General features: G+C 39.0%; 1 protein-coding gene across 1 annotated transcript in view; it reads right to left on the reverse strand.

Annotated features, from left to right (window-relative positions):
• Positions 1-1,270: 1,270 nt before the first annotated feature.
• The window catches only part of LOC124256145 (G surface protein, allelic form 156-like), a 40,750-nt gene continuing 19,583 nt past the window's right edge, over positions 1,271-22,437 (reverse strand). Inside the window, exons 17-30 of the mRNA XM_046690101.1 lie at positions 21,083-21,213; positions 20,404-20,479; positions 19,435-19,562; positions 18,721-18,796; positions 17,874-17,998; positions 17,202-17,280; positions 14,376-14,509; positions 13,082-13,154; positions 11,920-12,038; positions 8,780-8,852; positions 8,109-8,236; positions 7,657-7,729; positions 5,287-5,408; positions 1,271-3,410 (exon numbers count right to left, since the gene is read on the reverse strand). Of these exons, the coding sequence (XP_046546057.1) occupies positions 3,331-3,410; positions 5,287-5,408; positions 7,657-7,729; positions 8,109-8,236; positions 8,780-8,852; positions 11,920-12,038; positions 13,082-13,154; positions 14,376-14,509; positions 17,202-17,280; positions 17,874-17,998; positions 18,721-18,796; positions 19,435-19,562; positions 20,404-20,479; positions 21,083-21,213 (1,417 nt within the window). The 3' untranslated portion in view covers positions 1,271-3,330. The remainder of the gene's footprint in view (positions 3,411-5,286; positions 5,409-7,656; positions 7,730-8,108; positions 8,237-8,779; positions 8,853-11,919; positions 12,039-13,081; positions 13,155-14,375; positions 14,510-17,201; positions 17,281-17,873; positions 17,999-18,720; positions 18,797-19,434; positions 19,563-20,403; positions 20,480-21,082; positions 21,214-22,437) is intronic.

Genomic DNA, 22,437 nt, shown 5'->3' on the forward strand with positions numbered 1-22,437 from the left:
GTTCATTTTCACACCCTACTACGGTAATATTGTCATAGTAAACTACCCGGCAATATAGTATACACTTAAAATTGATATAAACCCCTCACCCCACTCTCGTTGAAACAAAATGTGGACAACTCAAGGGTCGAATAAAACTATGATACCAGTACCATCGGTATACATCACCATGAAATAACCATTCCACCATTAGCGACATTAAAACATAGGTATATCGATTACTTACAGACCGCCGCCATATAGCTGGAATATCGCTGAGTGCGGCGGTACAATAAACAAACCAAACCAGATATAGGCGATTTGTCCACAAAACCACTTTGACGGCCAACTGATGATAACAGCAGTGAGTTTGGGAATATGATTTTACGCCGCTTTAAGCAATATACCAGCAATATTACGGCGGAGGACACGAGAAATTGGCTTCATTGGCGGATCCAGAGAGGGGGTTCAGTGGGTTCGGACCCACCCACCCTTTTGAAAATGACTCAAGACCATATTGAAGATTTTTTTTGCGTTGGCGTCACCAATGAGGGGTTTGAACCCCTGAACCCCACCCCTCAAAATTCCTGGATCCGCCCATGGGCTTCACACACAGGAATCGAAAAGAGGTCTGTAGCGTGAGGAGTGGACACTTTAACCATTAGGCTACGCCACCGTCCCTATAATGAGTCCGTGAGTGAGTACGTTTTACGCCGTTTTTTGCAATATTCCAGCAATATCACGGCGGAGGACACCAGAAATGGGCTTCACACATTGTACCCATCTGGGGAATCGAACCCGCGTCTTCAGCGTGACGAGCGCACGCTTTAATCACTAGGCTAACCCGTCGCCACTATAATAACTAGGGGTGGGTATTGCAGAGAATGTTCATATTGCGATATATTGCGATGCGGAAGCGTATATTGTGATATGTATTGCAATGTATTGCAAGGATTATTTTTTTAACAAAAACTACTTTTAATCGAGTTAATGCTTGATTATAAAGCAAAAACACAACAAAATCACTATGATTGATTAACCTTTTATAAAACTTTTAATCATGACAAAATAAAAATGTAAGTAACATTTGGCACTAATGAAACAGGGAAAAGAACAATTCAAAAAACGGAAATATCCGAAGATTTCCGAGTGTTACGAAGTTTTCCGAATGCATGTCAAAATACCGGTTTTCGATCAGCGTATCGCAATACGTATCGTTTTCATGTCTGAACCGGTAAATACCGGTAAACCGGTTATATTGCGCAGCCCTAATAATAACAAACTACTGACATATGAAATAGAAAGTTTATTTGAATGAAAACATTACAACTATGACTGCCTCCGTAATCACGTCATTCGAGATAGGCACAGTAATAAATGGAATGCAAGTGTCAAATGTCTTATAACTTCAACTATATGTACATCGATACGTAACAGTTACAAAACAAATATATCTTTAATCGCAGTACAATTAATGTTTGAAAGATTTATTCCACAACTATATTAAATATGTTCTTTTTAAAAATGGATTTTGTTTTAAGCGTTTGGAATTTGCCCATCTCTCAGCAAAAACAGCAACAGTCAGGGATGTAAGGCTTCACTCTACAGACTAGTGTTTACAGATAACAGGTGTATTGGAGATGTGGTTATATCTTAAAGCTTAGCGTTTGGTTCCAAAACAAGCGCATTGTTTTTTCCAATGTTTTTACTTGATAACTGAAGTTAATATTTAACATACGTATTTCCTTTCAATGCCATATCAAATTAAAAACATTGTGTGAAGAATGATGACAATTTTCATGGATATACAAGTTGCAGATCCATAAGAATTTTCGCCATTCTTAAACTCATCTTCTAAAATGCACATCAAAGAAAACATTCGTGTGAAGTTAGGTTTTATCTAAATGGCATTTTATCACTTTTATCATTTTTTTCGGAGACCGTCCTGGATATTTATTTACGAAAAACACCTTTAAATAATGTATTTTATATGGCTTAGAATTTCGATTTTTACGTCTGAAGCCTACTTTGTTCTTGGTACTCCGGGAGAATATATTTTCTTCGCTAAAACCAATCCCCCTCTTGTGAATATGAAATAGTAGGTCATTTATATTCTTATTTTCAATCTTGGAATTCTCTGAATACATGAATAGGAAAATAGTTGACATATATACATATAGTTCACAATAACATATATCACAAATAGAACAAATATCACATTCCTAGGACGGGTATAAAATCGGATCGGATTGGGAAATTTGTAGAACATTTAAAGAACATTCATCATTACTGAGGAAACATATCAGCCTTAATAGAAACAGGGAACACTCTCAGCTGGATTTGCATCAATAAATGCCAGTATCACAGAACAGAATACTGCTAAACTTTCATCTTCTGGACGGATGGTCAGTAAGTATATATAGACGCAGTGCTGTACATTTGGTTTTTAGGAGATAATTCTCCTTGGTAGAACTCAGCAGCGAGACTACTATACAACACATAAATGTTTTTGAAAAAAGATTAAAAGCTTTTAGAAAAAGTTTCAAATTTTAAACTGACTTGTTCTTTTATGTCCTGATACATTCAGTTTTAAAAATGGAGAAAAAAACATTTCATTTTAATACTGTAATTTCTCATGCATTTTGAGTGGTTATTTTAATTTTAAAGCATATGCAATAATTTGTATATATGTATATATAATGTTTACAAAACACGAGGTTGCATTTTTAGAATCACTATGTACAAGGCCTGACATGACATATTCACAGTGACATTAATATTCTTTCACATTTCCTTTCATCACCTCATACATATTAAACAAAGATAGAAATTCAAAAAGAAGTTTCCTTCATAACGAGGCATAGGCAAGAACAATATTAGACCACTGATCTTCGTCGAAAGTTGCGTCATTATTTCGAGATGAAGATAATGACTATCCATAATTGAAAACATTTTTACAATTCTACAAAACATTTACAAGTTACTAATACTCTATTGCAGGAACCGGTATCATAATAATTGTTAATTTCTGAAATATTTTATCAAATACCTTGTATGATTTGTATTCATTCATTTGTTGATAATGGCCGAAATCTTCGACGGCATTGCGTAATTGATGCTTTTATCACAGACAAACATAACATTATTCAATGTATTTAAAATATTTGGATATCATTTTACCATAAACAGTTTAGAGATGATACAAGCATATCATTCAAGCCAATATATAAATTTGAACTAAGTTACAAGTATTTGATCGTTAATTGTACAATCAGTGAATACTGGTTCCACAAGCACTGCCATTGTCCTATATATATCATAACGCATATCCGATAACCATAAGGCGTCACTTTAGTATTTCCATAGCAAGGTCGAGACTGCCAAGATGAGGATGATTGCCACTGAAGGATGTGAAATCGAGCATCCACGACCTGTCGAAGGAGAAAGAAATCAAAACTGATTCATAGTATACGTGTATATATCCACAGAAAATGGTTAATAGGGGTGGGTATTGCAGAGAATTTTCATATTGCGATATATTGTGGTGCGGAAGCGTATATTGTGATATGTATTGCAATATATTGCAAGGATTATTTTTTAACAAAAACTACTTATAATCGAGTTAATGCTTGATTATAAAGCAAAAACACAACAAAATCACTATGATTGATTAACCTTTCATAAAAACTTTTAATCATGACAAAATGAAAATGTAAGTAACATTTGGCACTAATGAAACAGGGAAAAGAACAATTCAAAAAACGGAAATATCCGAAGATTTCCGGGTGTTACGACGTTTTCCGAATGCATGTCAAAATACCGGTTTTCGATCAGCGTATCGCAATACGTATCGTTTTCATGTCTGAACGGGTAAATACCGGTAAACCGGTTATATTGCGCAGCCCTAATGGTTAACTGTAATATATGTTTATTGACAGCAGTATTATAGTATGACACTATACTACTCCTCCTCAATTCTTAAACAGACTTTCTTGTAGACCTATCCACTGAGGACCGCCTCCGTGGTGTAGTGTTTAGAGCGTCCGCCCAGAGACTGGAAGGTCGCGGGTTCGATCCCCGACCGCGTCATACCAAACGACGTTAAAATATGTACTTGTTGGTCCCTGCCTGGCGCTCGGCATTAATGGGTACAAAACTGGTCTGCTCGGAGTCAGTATAATGTGTCAGAGTGGGGTATTCATGCTTCACTGCGGCATGGTATGTCAGTGGGCTAGCACTATAAAACCAGCTTAAGTCTGGGCTAGTACAAGCAGCCGCACATACACATACATACGCATGCACGTCGTCATATGAGCGAAATATTCTCAAGCACGACGTTAAATCCAATTTCACCTCACCTATCCACTGAGTTTTGTTTTGATGGATTGAGTTTTGTGATAAAATGAAAGTTGATTAATAGTATATTTAGTGGCATTATACATACAAAAACAATTATTACTTTTACAATAGAATCATCAGTACATTGGTAGCTTCTGAATAACAGAAGGCAGTCGCAGAAAGGTGTTATGTGGCGGTATTTGTATCGGGGACGATCCAACGTGATTAAAAGGCTAAGTTTTGAATAAACACAAGCTAAAAGCCGAAACTCTTCAATGTACACTTACAGGCTTGTAGAACGAGAATGACGTGACCCTGCATCAGGTACTGTTTCTGTGTGACGTCATCACAGCCTACGTCCTGGTCATTCTGTATCTTGTTGAGGCACGTGTTATACGTTCTGCCAGCCCTGGAAATACACATATACGATAACATCAACACCCTGCATATAAGACTATGTTTAAGAGTTTGTTATTATTTATCTTTCTATTTCCCAGATGTTCATGTGCATTACGGGTGGGTATTGCAGAGAATTTTCATATTGCGATATATTGCGATGCGGAAGCGTCTATTGCGATATGTATTGCAATATATTGCAAGGATTATTTTTTTAACAAAAACTACTTATAATCGAGTTAATGCTTGATTATAAAGCAAAAACACAACAAAATCACTATGATTGATTAATCTTTTATAAAAACGTTAATCATGACAAAATGAAAATGTAAGTAACATTTGGCACTAATGAAACAGGGAAAAGAACAATTCAAAAAACGGAAATATCCGAAGATTTCCGAGTGTTACAAAGTTTTCCGAATGCATGTCAAAATACCGGTTTTCGATCAGCGTATCGCAATACGTATCGTTTTCATGTCTGAACCGGTAAATACCGGTAAACCCGGTTATATTGCGCAGCCCTAATGTGAATAAACACAAGCTAAAAGCCGAAACTCTTCAATGTACACTTACAGGCTTGTAGAACGAGAATGACGTGACCCTGCATCAGGTACTGTTTCTGTGTGACGTCATCACAGCCTACGTCCTGGTCATTCTGTATCTTGTTGAGGCACGTGTTATACGTTCTGCCAGCCCTGGAAATACACATATACGATAACATCAACACCCTGCATATAAGACTATGTTTAAGAGTTTGTTATTATTTATCTTTCTATTTCCCAGATGTTCATGTGCATTACGGGTGGGTATTGCAGAGAATTTTCATATTGCGATATATTGCGATGCGGAAGCGTCTATTGCGATATGTATTGCAATATATTGCAAGGATTATTTTTTTAACAAAAACTACTTATAATCGAGTTTATGCTTGATTATAAAGCAAAAACACAACAAAATCACTATGATTGATTAATCTTTTATAAAAACGTTAATCATGACAAAATGAAAATGTAAGTAACATTTGGCACTAATGAAACAGGGAAAAGAACAATTCAAAAAACGGAAATATCCGAAGATTTCCGAGTGTTACAAAGTTTTCCGAATGCATGTCAAAATACCGGTTTTCGATCAGCGTATCGCAATACGTATCGTTTTCATGTCTGAACCGGTAAATACCGGTAAACCGGTTATATTGCGCAGCCCTAATGTGCATTATGTCATACATGTTCACATAAAGCGGGCGGTGACATAGCCTAGTGGTTCCAGAGTTCGCTCGTCACGCCGAAGACCCTGGTTCGATTCCCCACATGGGTACAATGTGTGAAGCCCATTTCCGGTGTCCCCCGCCCTGATATTGCTGGAATATTGCTAAAAGCGGCGTAAAACCAACCTCACTCACTCATATAAAGCATACCTATATTTATGATTCAGATCGTAGTTCATACAATAGTTTGCAAGGTATTCCATGTATTCTCATTCTGATATATTCTGATGTCTACAATTCAATTCTTATAGCTTTTGCATTATATATTTGTTCACATACATTATGTCATAGTTTTTCATATAAAGCATACTTACATTTATGATTCATTCATTGATCATACAATAGCTTGCAAAGTATTCTAGTATATTTTTTATGTTTAATATAATGAAACAATCAAACACTGCCGGACAAAAGAAAAGGTTACACTTGAAAATGGAATTGACCCCAAAATTACAAACGTCTTCAAAACACTATTTAAAAGACTTAAAACGGTCACCGAAATACTGTAAACCTATGATTAAACTGTGGTATCCGTATCAGATAGCCTAGTGGTTAACGCGTACTGTTCGATTCCCCACATTGGTTGAATGTGTGAAGCCTATTTCTGGTGTCCCCGCCGTGATATTGCTGGAATATTGCTAAAAGCGGCGTAAAACTAAACTCATTTACTCACTTCGCCATCGACGTACCATATTAAGTCAAAATATAACATAGGCGGATACTTTCTTTTGCTTACAGTTTAAAAATGAAAGATGTTTTGATTGGAGGGATGCACACTAGGATATCAGAGGACAGCTCTTCATTTCATTTGTGCGCTCAATACAATTAAACCTCGGAAATTACATTTCCCGTCTAAGTGAAAAATATTTCATCGGCCGTTGTTTTCGAGGATTACCAGATGCAACATTTCTATTTAGTAGCTAAAACATCCAGGAGAGCGATTTGTGCGCAAGCACTGTCCATAACGCTTTATTGTGCATGTAAACTTCCTGAATATGAACTTTGCTCGGGCAAATCGTCAGTACCAGTAATCTAAAGCCCTTTAACATCATATCATTTGTTTGCATTCTTTACATGTATTATGCGTATCAAGTGAGTGAGTGAGTGAGTAGAGTTTTACGCAATATTTCAGCAATATCCAGGCGGGGGACACCAGAAATGGGCTTCCCACATTGTACCCATGTCGGGAATCGAACCCGGGTCTTCGCGTGACGAGCGAACGATTAAACCACTAGGCTACCCCTATGCTTATCTACCTAGGGGCATATAATATATATAAAAGGTGAACAACAGAGAATACAGCCTCGATTATCCGCTGACTTACGTCAAAATAGCGGTGCAAATAGGAATGGATCAATGCAAATCACTGATGAGACCAGATGTACGAAAAAACATTACACAGACACACCGTCTTATTCACACACATTTACCTATTTCAATATCAAGACCTAAGGCCGCCGGACGTGTAAAGATCCGGGTTAGAATTGGCCTTCAGTGACCCATGCTTGTCGTAAGAGGCGACTAACGGGATCGGTGGGTCAGGCTTGCTGACTTGGTTGACACACGCATCGTATCCCAGTTGGGCAGATCGCCGCCATATAACTGGAATATTGCTGAGTGCGGCGCAAAACTAAACTCACTTACTCACTCAAGACCAATCCTGGTTGCTATGTACGTACGTGCACTTGTTGGCTGTTGACGTTGTGTCAGCTGTAGCGTATGCTATCTGGCACTTACAGGTCTCTGTCTGGTCTAAAGAACAAACAAAAACAACATGCAAACAAATTAATCAGTAATTAATGAAGTTTTAACATAATACGCTTTTACCATTGCCATTTTGTCACCTAGCTGCTGCCAAAATAGCTTAGTGTGAAGGGAGATAACGCACAGATGCATATTACTTTTCTTGTAGATCATGAGGGGCTATAAGGGGGAATAACTCCTACTGGTAAGATGCTCTTGTCACTGTGGGGCGCTAGCTAATGTTATGTGCTATTTACTGTTAGTTCTCAAGTTTATCTACCTTATAGTCTAAAGATGTATATACATAGTTCGGTATTTTTACATATTTGCAGTGTACAATAACTCGAAGTTGACTTTCAAAATTTCAGAATATATGATTAATACTTACAGCAGCTTGTTGATGAAAGAGTTGCCACCCTTGTTTTAAAACCATCGGCAACCTGTGACTGAGTCTGGGTTTTATCACAACTTTGAGATGTGGTTGCAGACAAACAGGAAAGGGCGTTCAGTGCATATCTAGTAAAATTTATAAAAATATTAACTCAAGGGAACATTTTTAAAAGAAAATACAATAAAATCTATCTAAAGCGGCTGATTTGAAACAGACATGAATGTTCTTTCTTGACAGCATTCCGGATTGAAGTAAACAAATTTATTCTGATCCCTCCACAGACATGTTTTAAATCCAAGCCAGATGACTTATTATCATGAATTATGTCTACTTCATGAAGTTTAATACTTCTAAGACAATTGCAGCGAATGGCATTGTCAAATTATGCCATTAGGTGAGTGATGTTGGACAGTATTTCAGTTATGTTAGCATCATCGATCTGTAATATACACTCTTAAACCGAACGAGAGAGGCAAAAGAAACTCAAAGGGGTTGAAATTCAAAGGTGGCGAGGCAGCCTTGGTGTTAACGTGTTCACACGTGCATCGAGGGCATGAGTGCGATTCCTTCCTTTGGTATCATGTGTCAAGTCAATACCAGTCGTGATGGTGTTAGTGCTTAAAGGAGATGAAACAAAACTGATGTTGCAAGAACAGATGAAGTCGTACCTGCATTCCTGAGATGCATTGGCAGCGACGCTGGTGGTAAAGGTCTGCTGACACTGGCACGTATCTGGCAAAGCTGTCAAATGGAAAGCAACGTGCATGGAATAAATGACGTGGTGAACACTACAATATAACATACCCTATGGGCACTGGGGTAATAAACACAATAATATTGTTGTAGGATGGAAAGTATGCATAGAATAAATGACGTGATGAACACTACAATATAACATACCCTATGAGCACTGGGGAAATAAACACAATGATATTGATGTAGGATGGAAAGTATTATTCATGGAATATTTGACGTGATGAATACTGCAATATAACATACCCTATGAGCACTGGGCAAATAAACACAATGATATTGCTGTAGGATTGAAAGTATGCATGGAATAAATGACGTGATGAATACTACAATATAACATACCCTATGAGCACTGGGGAAATAAACACAATGATATTGATGTAGGATGAAAAGTATTATTCATGGAATATTTGACGTGATGAATACTACAATATAACATACCCTATGAGCACTGGGGAAATAAACACAATGATATTGATGTAGGATGAAAAGTATTATTCATGGAATATTTGACGTGATGAATACTACAATATAACATACCCTATGAGCACTGGGCAAATAAACACAATGATAATGATGTAGGATGGAAAGTATGCATGGAATACTTGACGTGATAAATACTACAATATAACATACCCTATGAGCACTGGGGAAATAAACACACTGATATTGATGTAGGATGGAAAGTATGCATGGAATACCTGACGTAACAATGTATATAACATACCCTATGAGCACTGGGGTAATAAACACAATGATATTGATGTAGGATGGAAAGTATGCATGGAATACTTGACGTGTTAAATACAATACATAACATGGTAGTAGATGTGAAATTATCAATACGTTAGAATTTAAGAATATTTTGCTGATTTATGTCTTTTTTGCAAAACATTATTTATAAGTACTATTACATTCATTTAACACTTACGTATAACAATTGTATTGTTTTCCGTTTAAGAATACAAAAGAACGTTTTCTGTTTAAAGAAGTATTCATCAATTTAATAAAGGTAAAATAAATATCAAATATCAAACAAGTGGGCGGATACCCATCCCATCACCAAACATTAGTTACCCCCTCCACATGCAAACCATGCGTGAATTCAGACAGGTTTGACTAGCGGTGCAAGAAGTACAGATAATGTTGGTCAGATATAAGAAAGTGTTAATGGCAGATTAGAAATGTGTGCATCTGCTGATATGGTTATACAATGTGAATAGCTGTTGGTATTCGCACACCTTATGCCCCAATGTGTGAGTAAACTACTTACTATTGATAAACTCGTTCTGGACTTACATTTCATGATTCGTACAGCAAACGGAAACGTATGTCTTTAAGCCCTCACAGACACGCACGCACGCACGCACGCACATGCGCATGCACGCCTAAACATACACTGAATTCATACACACACTTCAGGACAAGTCTAACAAAATCACGAACATCCTAATGCAGACATATCCCAGCAAAGTTGCCCCAAACATCTCGTTTGTAACTTCTTTAAGCGGCGTTTAGAAGCTGATATGATGAAGAGGAACCCTATTTATGGTTAGACAACTTCATTATTGCATAGATGCTATCTTTATATGGATAGACAACTTCATAGATAGATGCGACGTTTCTGTGTAGATCCTAACACCGTTAGCATCATCATTTGCTTGGTAGCGGTGTTAGGATCTACACCGAAATGTCGCATCTATTGTTATGGAGAAGTTGCCTGATAACGGTGTTAGGATCTGCACCGAAACGTTGCTTCTATTGCAATAAAGAAGTTGCTTGATAACGGTGTTAGGATCTGCACCGAAACGTTGCTATCCATAAAAACTGTTCCTGTTCTTCTCGTTTGTAGCTTTACGCGACCTTTCGATGTAGATTCTGACAAGGACAATTAAGTTTGAGTGGACATACCAAGTGATGAGCAGTATATATGCATGATATGTTGTGGTACAGCAGACTAAACCAACAACAGGTAATGGGTAATCAGATCAGAATTGGCTGCAGGGGAACAGTGAGGCCACGATGCAGATGATTGGTCTGGGTGCCGATCCACAAAACGTTCGTAACGCTACGACATTCGTAAGCCTAAGATAAACTATAGCGTTACGACAGGTCGTAACCTTACGAACGCTTAGTCGATCGGAACCCTGCATGCCAACTCAAGCAACAAGCTATTTTAATTGATCTGAGAAGATCCAGGTTAGAAATTGGTTTTCAGCAAACCATGCTTGTTGTAAAAGGCAACTAACGGGATCGGGTGGTCATGCTTGCTGATGTATATATACATGTCATCATATCCCAATTCCTTAGATCGATGGTCACGATGTTGAACATTGGAGTGTCTGGTCCAGACTCGATTATTTTCAGAACGCCGTCATATGGCTGTCAAATTGCTGAGTGTATGCATGGTGTTTTCATCAACATCACTCTTATACTGACTGAGTGAGTGAGTGAGTTTGGTTTTACGCCGCTTTCAGCAATATTCCAGCAACATCACGGCGGGGGACACCAGAAATGGGCTTCACACATCTGCCCATGTGAGGATTCGAACCCGGGTCTTTGGCGTGACGAGCCAACGCTTTAACCATTAGGCTACCCCACCGCCCCTCACTCTTATAAGGAAAATGTGTGAGTGAGGCGTCAAACAACATACCAAGAGCTTTACCTATTTCTTGCTCTAGCTCTACAGGAACAGTGCCCGTTCTTGTCAATTTTTATCCGCTGCGTATCACAATTTACCATGCATATGTAAGTCACATCACTTAGATGTAGCCACTTTAGTTTAATAGCGGGCTAAGAATAAAAATCGACACTTCAACAGTCAGTTAAAATACTTAAGTGATGTCGTATCCTTAACTACCAACAAACTTCTACAATGTCATTAAAAATGTAGAAAGGGTGTTTATTTCAGAGAAAAAGATGACGATTAGAACTGTTCCAAACTGGAACTGTAAAATTCGGATGGAAAATGGCTTTATGCGCTGATGGTTAAACAGATATCTAGTTAGGTTGACCATTTAATGGTTACGATTCTGCACATTCTGTAAACACCTACCACAGCCTTTTATGGTTGTAACCTTCGTCAAGGCTGCCTGTTTAAGGGCATCGTTGGTCGTTCCAGAACAGCCGACGTCCGTCGCCACACTGAGACAGGCAAAATAATTCAAGGCAGCCCTGAAATCATACAATTTGTTTGCCTGAAACACTTAGAAGGCCTTCAATTAAATGTGGGCGTGAAGGATGGGTGAGGGTTTGGGTAAGGGGTAGATGCGTGAATGAGGGGTGACCCATAGGTCCAACGGTGAGAGGACTCATAATGTGTTATGTAATAGGCCGTAACCTCTCAAAACGCAATCGAAATGCCATAATAATCATAATAATCATAACTATCTCCACAAGTTGCTTTTACATCTGAACAACACATGTTCCATGCTGTTGGAAGAGAATCTTTATCATATTCTTGTTAGTTGTATATTTGAATACTATAATTAAATTACGGGTGTAGTTTGTTTGGTTGATTTTTGTTCGTTTCCCTTAATGGCTGGGCTATGCTGGGAGGATAGTGAAGTAAGTGGGGGTCGAGTTGTTTTCGTTGCTCAGTATGGTCGGGCAACGATGGCACGATGATTTAATTTGTTGGTTCCGTTGCTCAATGGTCGGACAACGCTGGGACTGTGATTTACTTGTAGGTAGTGTTTGTTGTTTTGGTGGTTCAGTGGTTGGACAACGCTGGGACTATGATTTAATTGTAGGTAGTGTTTGTTGTTTCGGTGGCTCAGTGGTCGGACAACGCTGGGACTGTGATTAATTGTGGGTAATGTTTGTCGTTTCCGTTGCTCAATGATCGGACAACGCTGGGACTATGATTTAATTGTAGGTAGTGTTTGTTGTTTTGGTGGCTCAGTGGTCGGACAACGCTGGGACTATGATTTAATTGTGGGTAATGTTTGTCGTTTCCGTTGCTCAATGTTCGGACAACGCTGGGACTATTATTTAATTGTGGGTAATGTTTGTCGTTTCCGTTGCTCAATGGTCGGACAACGCTGGGACTATGATTTAATTGTGGGTAATGTTTGTCGTTTCCGTTGCTCAATGGTCGGGCAAGGCTGGGATTATGATTTAATCGTGGGTAGAATTTGTTATTTACGTTGCTCAGTGATCGGACAACGCTGGGATGTTATGGCGATCTCAGTATGATGACTATTGATTCTACTTACGAGCAGTAAGCAGCATCATTCGTCGAATCAGCTTTGCCAAATAGGACTTCACACTTGCAGCTCTCACTCAGTGCTGGAAACACAAACACATCACTTCAGTAAACCTGCCTCCAATGATGTGAATCTATTCATTTACAGGAGTTAGATAATGTGTGCCAACGCCCCTTCCAGTACCTTCAGCTGCAACACGATGTGTCAGTTTGATATACATTATATAGTGATACAGATCTATTCCAGACCCGTGAAGATCCGGGTTAGAATTGATCTTCTGCAACCCATGCTTGTCGTAAAAAGCGACTAACGGGATCGGGTGATCAGACTCGCTGACTTGGTTGACAAATGTCATATGTTCCCAACTGCGTAGATCGATGCTCATGATGTTGATCACTGAATTGTCTGGTCCACGCTCGATTATTTACAGACCACCGCCATATAGCTGGCATATTGCTGAGTGCAGCGTAAAACTAAATTCACTAACTCACTCACAGATCTATTCCACCTTTGTGATACCTACGAACACCGGTGTTATACTGACAAATATAGAAACACAATCAGATCAATATATAATTCAAACCCACAGCCACCGGTTTCTGATACGACTAAGGGAGGCCACTCTGCAATCAACTGAGACACCTATGAACCTATTCATTCAAACACAGTCCTTCGACAGATTTGTATTTTGTTAAAGAAGCAATGATTTTTATTATGTCTATCGAACTGTCCCCACCGTGAAAAGGTTGACAGACCGACAGGAAGGTTTTACATGGCGTAAGGGTAAGCGGAAGCGCAAATAGGAGCCTGCCACTGCTATCAATCTAGCTACAATACAAAGTATGCGAGTCACCTAAAGATAAATCCTATGGTGAATTCTGATTGCACTTGCACTTGAACCTTCACATATGCCGATAGGGCCTGTAAGTAGGTCACAGCTCTTCGCGAGACCTTAGTACTTCAGGTGACAGACAACGTTCCATACCTTTTTGACTGGTCTTATGGTTGTCAGTAACGAACCGATAATCCTTGCATAAATAATAAATTTCCGATCTAACCATCCCCAAATTAGCCAGCTATTACGACTGTCAACTGTCTCAAATCACGTGTGGTACGAGGTGACTTAATGGTTCGGGCGGCCACTCTATCGTATAATTTGCGAGCCTTCGCACAGAGCGACGCTGATCGATGCTCATGATATCAAGCACTGGTTTGTCTGGTCGGTTGTGTGCATGCCGTCGTCACAATGCTTGGATATTAGGGAGCAGCGTCAAACAACAACAAACAACGACATCGTACTCACCGCAGGCTTGTCCCGCTGCGACTGCCTGTGCGATGGTGTTCTCAGCTGTTGCTAAGATTGTTGCAGTCGACTGGGCTCCGTCACAGCCAGTACCCGTCTTTCCAGTCATGCACCCCAGTAGGTCTTGCGCAGCACTGGACAATTAAAAACACATCAAGATAACATTTTAAATATTTCAGTTTCCACGTATTCATTTATAACACCATTAAAGTTTAATACATATAATTCATACTGTCAACTTGTGAAAAGTTATCTTTAGCAGCGTTAGTAGCGGTACTAGTCTATATCCTGGAGTAATAGAATCACTTTTATCTCCATTTAGCAGCGTTAGTAGCGGTACTAGTCTATATCCTGGAGTAATAGAATCACTTTTACCTCCATTTAGCAGCGTTAGTAGCGGTACTAGTCTATATCCTGGTGTAATAGAATCACTTTTATCTCCCTCCATTTAGCAGCGTTAGTAGCGGTACTAGTCTATATCCTGGTGTAATAGAATCACTTTTATTTCCATTTAGCAGCGTTAGTAGCGGTACTAGTCTATATCCTGGTGTAATAGAATCACTTTTACCTCCATTTAGCAGCGTTAGTAGCGGTACTAGTCTATATCCTGGAGTAATAGAATCACTTTTATCTCCTCCATTTAGCAGCGTTAGTAGCGGTACTAGTCTATATCCTGGTGTAATCCATTTAGCAGCGTTAGTAGCGGTACTTTTATCTCACTTTTACCTCCATTTAGCAGCGTTAGTAGCGGTACTAGTCTATATCCTGGTGTAATAGAATCACTTTTACCTCCATTTAGCAGCGTTAGTAGCGGTATATCCTGGTGTAATAGTCTATATCCTGGAGTAATAGAATCACTTTTACCTCCATTTAGCAGCGTTAGTAGCGGTACTAGTCTATATCCTGGTGTAATAGAATCACTTTTACCTCCATTTAGCAGCGTTAGTAGCGGTACTAGTCTATATCCTGGTGTAATAGAATCACTTTTACCTCCCTCCATTTAGCAGCGTTAGTAGCGGTACTAGTCTATATCCTGGAGTAATAGAATCACTTTTACCTCCATTTAGCAGCGTTAGTAGCGGTACTAGTCTATATCCTGGAGTAATAGAATCACCTCCATTTAGCAGCGTTAGTAGCGGTACTAGTCTATACCCTGGTGTCAGCAGCGTTAGTAGCGGTACTAGTCTATATCCTGGAGTAATAGAATCACTTTTATCCTCCATTTAGCAGCGTTAGTAGCTGTACTAGTCTATATCCTGGTGTAATAGAATCAGTTTTACCTGCAGTTGGTAGCGTTAGTAGCGGTACTAGTCTATATCCTGGAGTAATAGAATCACTTTTATCTCCATTAAGCAGCGTTAGTAGCGGTACTAGTCTATATCCTGGAGTAATAGAATCACTTTTACCTCCATTTAGCAGCGTTAGTAGCGGTACTAGTCTATACCCTGGAGTAATAGAATCACTTTTATCTCCCTCCATTTAGCAGCGTTAGTAGCGGTACTAGTCTATATCCTGGTGTAATAGAATCACTTTTATCTCCCTCCATTTAGCAGCGTTAGTAGCGGTACTAGTCTATATCCTGGAGTAATAGAATCACTTTTACCTCCATTTAGCAGCGTTAGTAGCGGTACTAGTCTATATCCTGGAATCACTAATAGAATCACTTTATATCCTGGTGTCATAGAATCTCCCTCCATTTAGCAGCGTTAGTAGCGGTACTAGTCTATATCCTGGAGTAATAGAATCACTTTTACCTGCCATTTAGCAGCGTTAGTAGCGGTACTAGTCTCATATCCTGGAGTAATAGAATCACTTTTACCTCCATTTAGCGTAGCAGCGTTAGTAGCGGTACTAGTCTATATATCCTGGTGTAATAGAATCACTTTTAATAGAATCACTTTATATCCTGGTGTAATAGAATCCCTCCATTTAGCATTTAGCAGCAGCGTTAGTAGCGGTACTAGTCTATATCCTGGAGTAATAGAATCACTTTTACCTCCATTTAGCAGCGTTAGTAGCGGTACTAGTCTATATCCTGGAGTAATAGAATCACTTTTATCTCCCTCCATTTAGCAGCGTTAGTAGCGGTACTAGTCTATATCCTGGAGTAATAGAATCACTTTTATCTCCATTTAGCAGCGTTAGTAGCGGTACTAGTCTATATCCTGGTGTAATAGAATCACTTTTACCTCCATTTAGCAGCGTTAGTAGCGGTACTAGTCAATACCAGAATACCCTGATATAATAGAATCAGTTTTTCCTGATTTGGCAGGGTTAGTAGCGGTACTAGTCTATATCCTGGTGTAATAGAATCAGTTTTACCTGCATTTGGCAGCGTTAGTAGCGGTACTAGCCTATATCCTGGTGTAATTGAATCAGTTTTACCTGCATTTTGCAGCGTTAGTAGCGGTACTAGTCTATATCCTGGAGTAATAGAATCACTTTTACCTCCATTTGGCAGCGTTAGTAGCGGTACTAGTCTATATCCTGGAGTAATAGAATCAGTTTTACCTGCATTTGGCAGCGTTAGTAGCGGTACTAGTCTATATCCTGGAGTAATAGAATCACTTTTACCTGCATTTGGCAGCGTTAGTAGTGGTACTAGTCTATATCGTGGAGTAATAGAATCAGTTTTACCTGCATTTGGCAGCGTTAGTAGCGGTACTAGTCTATATCCTGGAGTAATAGAATCAATTTTCCCTGCATTTAGCAGCGTTAGTAGCGGTACTAGTCTATATCCTGGTGTAATACAATCAGTTTTACCTCCATTTAGCAGCGTTAGTAGCGGTACTAGTCTATATCCTGGAGTATCAGAATCAGTTTTACCTGCATTTGGCAGCGTTAGTAGCCGTGGCAAAGTCTATTTTGGCGTATGCCACAGCACAGGTACATTCCGCAGTTTGAGCTGGAAAGAATAGAGTCGTGTGTTATCAAGGAACCAGTCCTGTAAAAATAGTAAAACAGGAACCATTACCCAAGACTAAAATACCTCTGCATAAGGTTTGCAGTTGGTTCCCCCAAGTTGTAGAGAAATTCATCTTTGATTTGACCATATATTTATGCATAGCATATAGAGAGTTCTTTAAGTGAGTCTAGACTTTTGATGGGTAGAATATTTTGTAAGTGCGACATTTCGGTATTCTTGTACCGTTGTCTAGCAGGAAGAACTAGGCTACCCCCAACTCCCCATATGCCCAAGAAAGCTCTGCTTAAAACAGCCCCATGATAGTGCTTGACTATATCATTGGTGTATTCTGAAAAATCACAATAAAAACAACTTGGAAGGTAAATAAATATTTTCTAAACTTCTTTTGAAGCTGAATAAAAAACATGATTTTCGTGATCAGTTGTTTGAATTTTCTCTCCTTATTCGGTTTATCTCCTTATACGGTTTAACACTGGCGTCACGACCACGATACCAATCTGATAAACATAAAACAAGAACATGAATAACTGAATGTTCCTCATGGAGTAGAATCATGGACGGTTATTGTGTACCTGTACAACTCAAGGGTGCTGATTTCACATTGGTGTCGATGGTCGTCACAAACGTGGTCTTTGCCGTTCCAACACAAGAATCACCATTAGAACCGAACATGCACGTCAGCATTTTGTTGTAGGCGCTGAGAAAATTAAATGTATAAATGTGTGTTTGTTTTATACGTCAGAATGCTCGAGCATATACATGTGATCCACGTCTGGATTTTTATCAAACAAGTACATAGTTAAGTCTTAACATTATAACTGTTTTTATTCTGATGCGTTAACCACTACAGCATTTTTGTCATTATATAATCTTGTGACGTCACAGTAGATTATGACATTACGCTCAATGAAATACACAATGCCATTTTAGAAAGTGGTGAAATGTTACGTATGTTATATTTGGGAGTACATTTTGTTAGTAAAGTACAGATTCTAGTACTTTTTTGGTTTACTAAGAAAGTTGTTCACATATGTTATATTTGGGAGTACATTTTCTTAGTAAAGTACAGATTCTAGTACTTTTGGGTTTACTAAGAAAGTTGATCACATACGTTATATTTGGGAGTACATTTCCTTAGTAAAGTACAGATTCTAGTACTTTTGGGGTTTACTAAGAAAGTGTACTCCCAAATATAACATATGTTACATTACGCTCAATCATCTGAGTTTTACCAGTTTAACGACCAGTTGGTCACATTACTGGAATAATAACAAACAAACAAATAATGAAGAGAGGGTTTGATTTGTAATTATTTAGAGAGGAGATTATTGTGTATTTGTATCTTTTATTATTGTTAATTTTGATAATCGGTAAATATGTATAAAGTATACTTTATGTTAGAAATGTGGACAGACATACGTGCACTTCTTGGCGTTGTCGCTGGTATCAGTTTTAGCGTAGTTGATCTCACACTGACAGGTGGATGAAGAGAGCCCTGGAGAACAGGCATGGGTATACATATTACACACATATAATATTTCACATCACACGTTAATATAAGTAATACACACACTTAGGTTATCAAGAAGAATGCAGTAATACATATTTATATCACAACACTTTGAAGAGAAATGGTACCCAGGGGAGACACAACTTTTTGAGAAAGGTGTGGGGTGGGTGGGGTGGGGATGTGGTGCACACGTCATTTTCATCCGTTTTCACGGGTCATTTAATAAACTTTCAGGACTTTGGAACGTACCAAAATTATCATGATTTTGAAGACCATCTACAACTCACAAAATACATTCTAAATACTAATTTCCATCTAATTAAATAATGCATTAATAAATGCAGGTTTTACTTGAATCGATAGGAACAGTGCGCATGTTATGTTCGAGCAAAACAAGGAGCCAATGATCTGGTATGACATAAACATTACTATCTAGTACGGGGTAATCAAACTAATGGCTAATGGAACAATCTGAGGGCTAGCGTTCAACATCAAGGCTATCGGATACTTTCATAGTGAATGCGCAGTCTCAACTAAAAGTCATCTAACTTTGTCTTAAAACAGTGCTATGGTTAACTCGACACTCAACATTCGACTCTTGACATTCGACACTCGACCCATACCTGTAGCGCAGCTGGCATAAGTTTTAGCCTTAGTTTCAACAGACGTCACAAGTGCATTCTTGCTTGTGGTGCCATCACAGGCAACATCATTGTTGTTCCCCAGACAGATCGCCAGCTTCTTGTACTCTCTGTTTACAACGAGTGAGTGAGTGAGTTTAGTTTTACCCCACTTTTAGCAATATTCCAGCAATATCACGACGGGGACACCAGAAATGGGCTTCACACATTGTGCCCGTGTGGGGAATCGAACCCGGGTCTTCGGCGTGACGGGCGAACGCCTTAACCACTAGGCTACCCCACCGCCCCTGTTTATAACGATGCCACATAACGTATCATCTTCAGATGCATTGTATCATCAATAACGATTGAAATCCTAAAACGAGTAATATGTTTAGACATTGTTAAACCATATGTTCGTTTGTTGTTTAACGGCGCACCCAGCATATTCCAGCTAAATGGCGGAATAATCGAGTCTGGACCAGACAATCCAGTGATCAACAGCATGAACATTCATCTGCGCAACTGGGATGCGATGACATGAGTCAACCAACTCAGCGAGTCTGACCCTTTGAACAGTGTTTCACAGAAGACGGTCTTGGAAATTTCCAACCCACGATGATGCGTTTGGTACTGACAAACCCGGAAACCTATTTAGTGAAAACCAGGATTCAAACCCGTAATCATTGGGTTCTAGGATGCCTACGGGATGTCATCAGTGCCCTTGTTGCAATATCAAAGAGGGATTGCGGGTGTGTTTAGTTTTACGCAGCTTTAGCAATATTCAAGCAACATCATGGCGGGGACACCAGGAATAGGCTTCCAACATTGTACCCATGTTGGGAATCGAACCCGGGTCTTCGGCGTGACGACAAACAGTGATAAATGATGGTACTTAGACTATGACATTAATAAGGGTCAAAGGATGTTAGGGACACGGTTCCTGCAGTTAAATAAAGTTGTCGAACTTACAGGCATTTGTCGGCCTCGTTGCTGAAGCTGGTTGCCGTCACAAACGTCTGTTGACATGTGCAGCTACTTGTTAAAGCTGAAAAAGAGATGCGGAAGGTGTGACAGACGCCGTCTCCAGGTTATAAGTGTCATACTACAAGCTTTGACATCTTGAGGCAAGTGTTTACGGGTCTGCTTCAGGCTTTGAGTGAGTTAGTTAAATTTTACACCGCACTCAGCAATATTCCAGCTATATGTCGACGGTCTGTAAATAATCGAGTCTGGACCAGACAATCCAGTGATCAACAGCACGAACATCGATCTACGCAATTGGGATACGATGACATGTGAGTTTAGTGAGTGAGTTTAGTTTTTCGCCGCACTCAGCAATATTCTAGCTATATGGCGGACGATGACATGTGTCACTTCAAGCTTTGATATAGGCTAGTTTGAACTCTTTTTCTCCAGAGCAAGGTTCTCAGTGCAATTAATACCATGGGCAACAGGGCCACTAATGCCCCTGAATTCATTTGTAATTTAACACCACGCTCAACAATATTACGGCTATAAGACGTGTTAACAATCGAGTGTGTGACAGCAAGAGCATCGATAAGCCCTGAGATTATTGTTTGCTTGTTAAGGTGCATTTAAGATGACAATGACGACGAATGATGACAAAGGAAGTCAAACAGTTTCGTACGACACGATCCGGCGGAGGCACTTTCGAGGTCAGCGATAGCCGTCTGAGCAGCAGTAGCCACAGCAGCTCTGGTTTGGGCACATCCGGCATCAGTGGTGAAAGTCAGACAATGAAGCAGTTTCTTCGCAGCACTGAAAAACAATCGAAGTACGCACTGACAGCAAGACTGTGGTAAAATATACTACCCATCAGAAGTTTAGACTCACGAGTGTAAATGTAGCCACTTACTTCAGTCAACTGTTCTAAACTAGATTTTGCAAATTATTCCATACTGTTTAAAGGTACTGTTTACACATGAACTGATGTGTTGTAAAACAAATTCGTAACGCTGAACAGATTATTGTCATGAGTTCAATAAATGATGATGAAACTCAGTGAAACTTGGCGAATTCTTAACAAAACTTAACACCAAAACGCAGCTGTTCACGCGCATGATATTTGCACATGCTTTTCAGCAATTTGATGCATGATCCTCATGCAATTCATTTGCATAAGGTTTGCAGTTGGTTCCCCAAGTTACGGGATAAATTCATCCCGTACATACATGGACCCACATATACATAACATATTGTGAAGCTTTAAGTGAGTCTGAACTTTTGATGGGTAGTATAGATAATCTCACTTTTCCAAAAATAATTATTTTAAGATTTTGTAAAATGTTCTGAAATATACTTTTTGTGATGATTTTCTATTCCGCTTGTTTCACTTGTTGCCGTTACATGTCCACACGATTAAATAGCGGCTGATCGAAATTGACCATTACTATGCATTTGAACTTTAGCCGTGAATCTACTGGTAAGTCACTACCATGATAACCACTTTAATACATCCAGATATTTTTATGCAAATAATTTAGCTATTTTTTTAATGTTTTTAAAGAATATGGCTTTAATTTACATTAATTAAACATGCATATGGTGAATATGGATTTGGCGAAACCTAAATTAATGACTAAAACTTTACTCAAAAATAATGTATTTTTTATTTGGGCATTGTGACAATTATATGCGTTGTGTTTGAAACTTTACAGTTAAAGAACGATTTCATAAGAGGACTATATAATTCGTCAACACGTGAACACTACTCACATGCATACAACTCAGACACAATCCAGTGATGACACCCTGGGGATATTTTCTAGGACATTTTGTTCCCTTTTAGAGTGGAGTTCTTTTTAAAAAAACCTAGAATATTGTATATTTTGGCGTTTTGGGGGGAATCGATTTTATCTAGAGAAACGAGTTTATTCTGAAGGGGTGGTTTTGATCCAGACAGAGGGGTGGTTTCATTCTTGGATAATTTCACGCTAGTTCGAGTGAGTGAGTGAGTTTGCTTTTACGCCGCTTTTAGCAATA

This window comes from Haliotis rubra, unplaced genomic scaffold (assembly GCF_003918875.1).
Source record: "Haliotis rubra isolate DU_JTF1 unplaced genomic scaffold, ASM391887v1 Scf62, whole genome shotgun sequence".
In the NCBI taxonomy this organism is placed as follows: Eukaryota; Metazoa; Mollusca; class Gastropoda; order Lepetellida; family Haliotidae; genus Haliotis; species Haliotis rubra.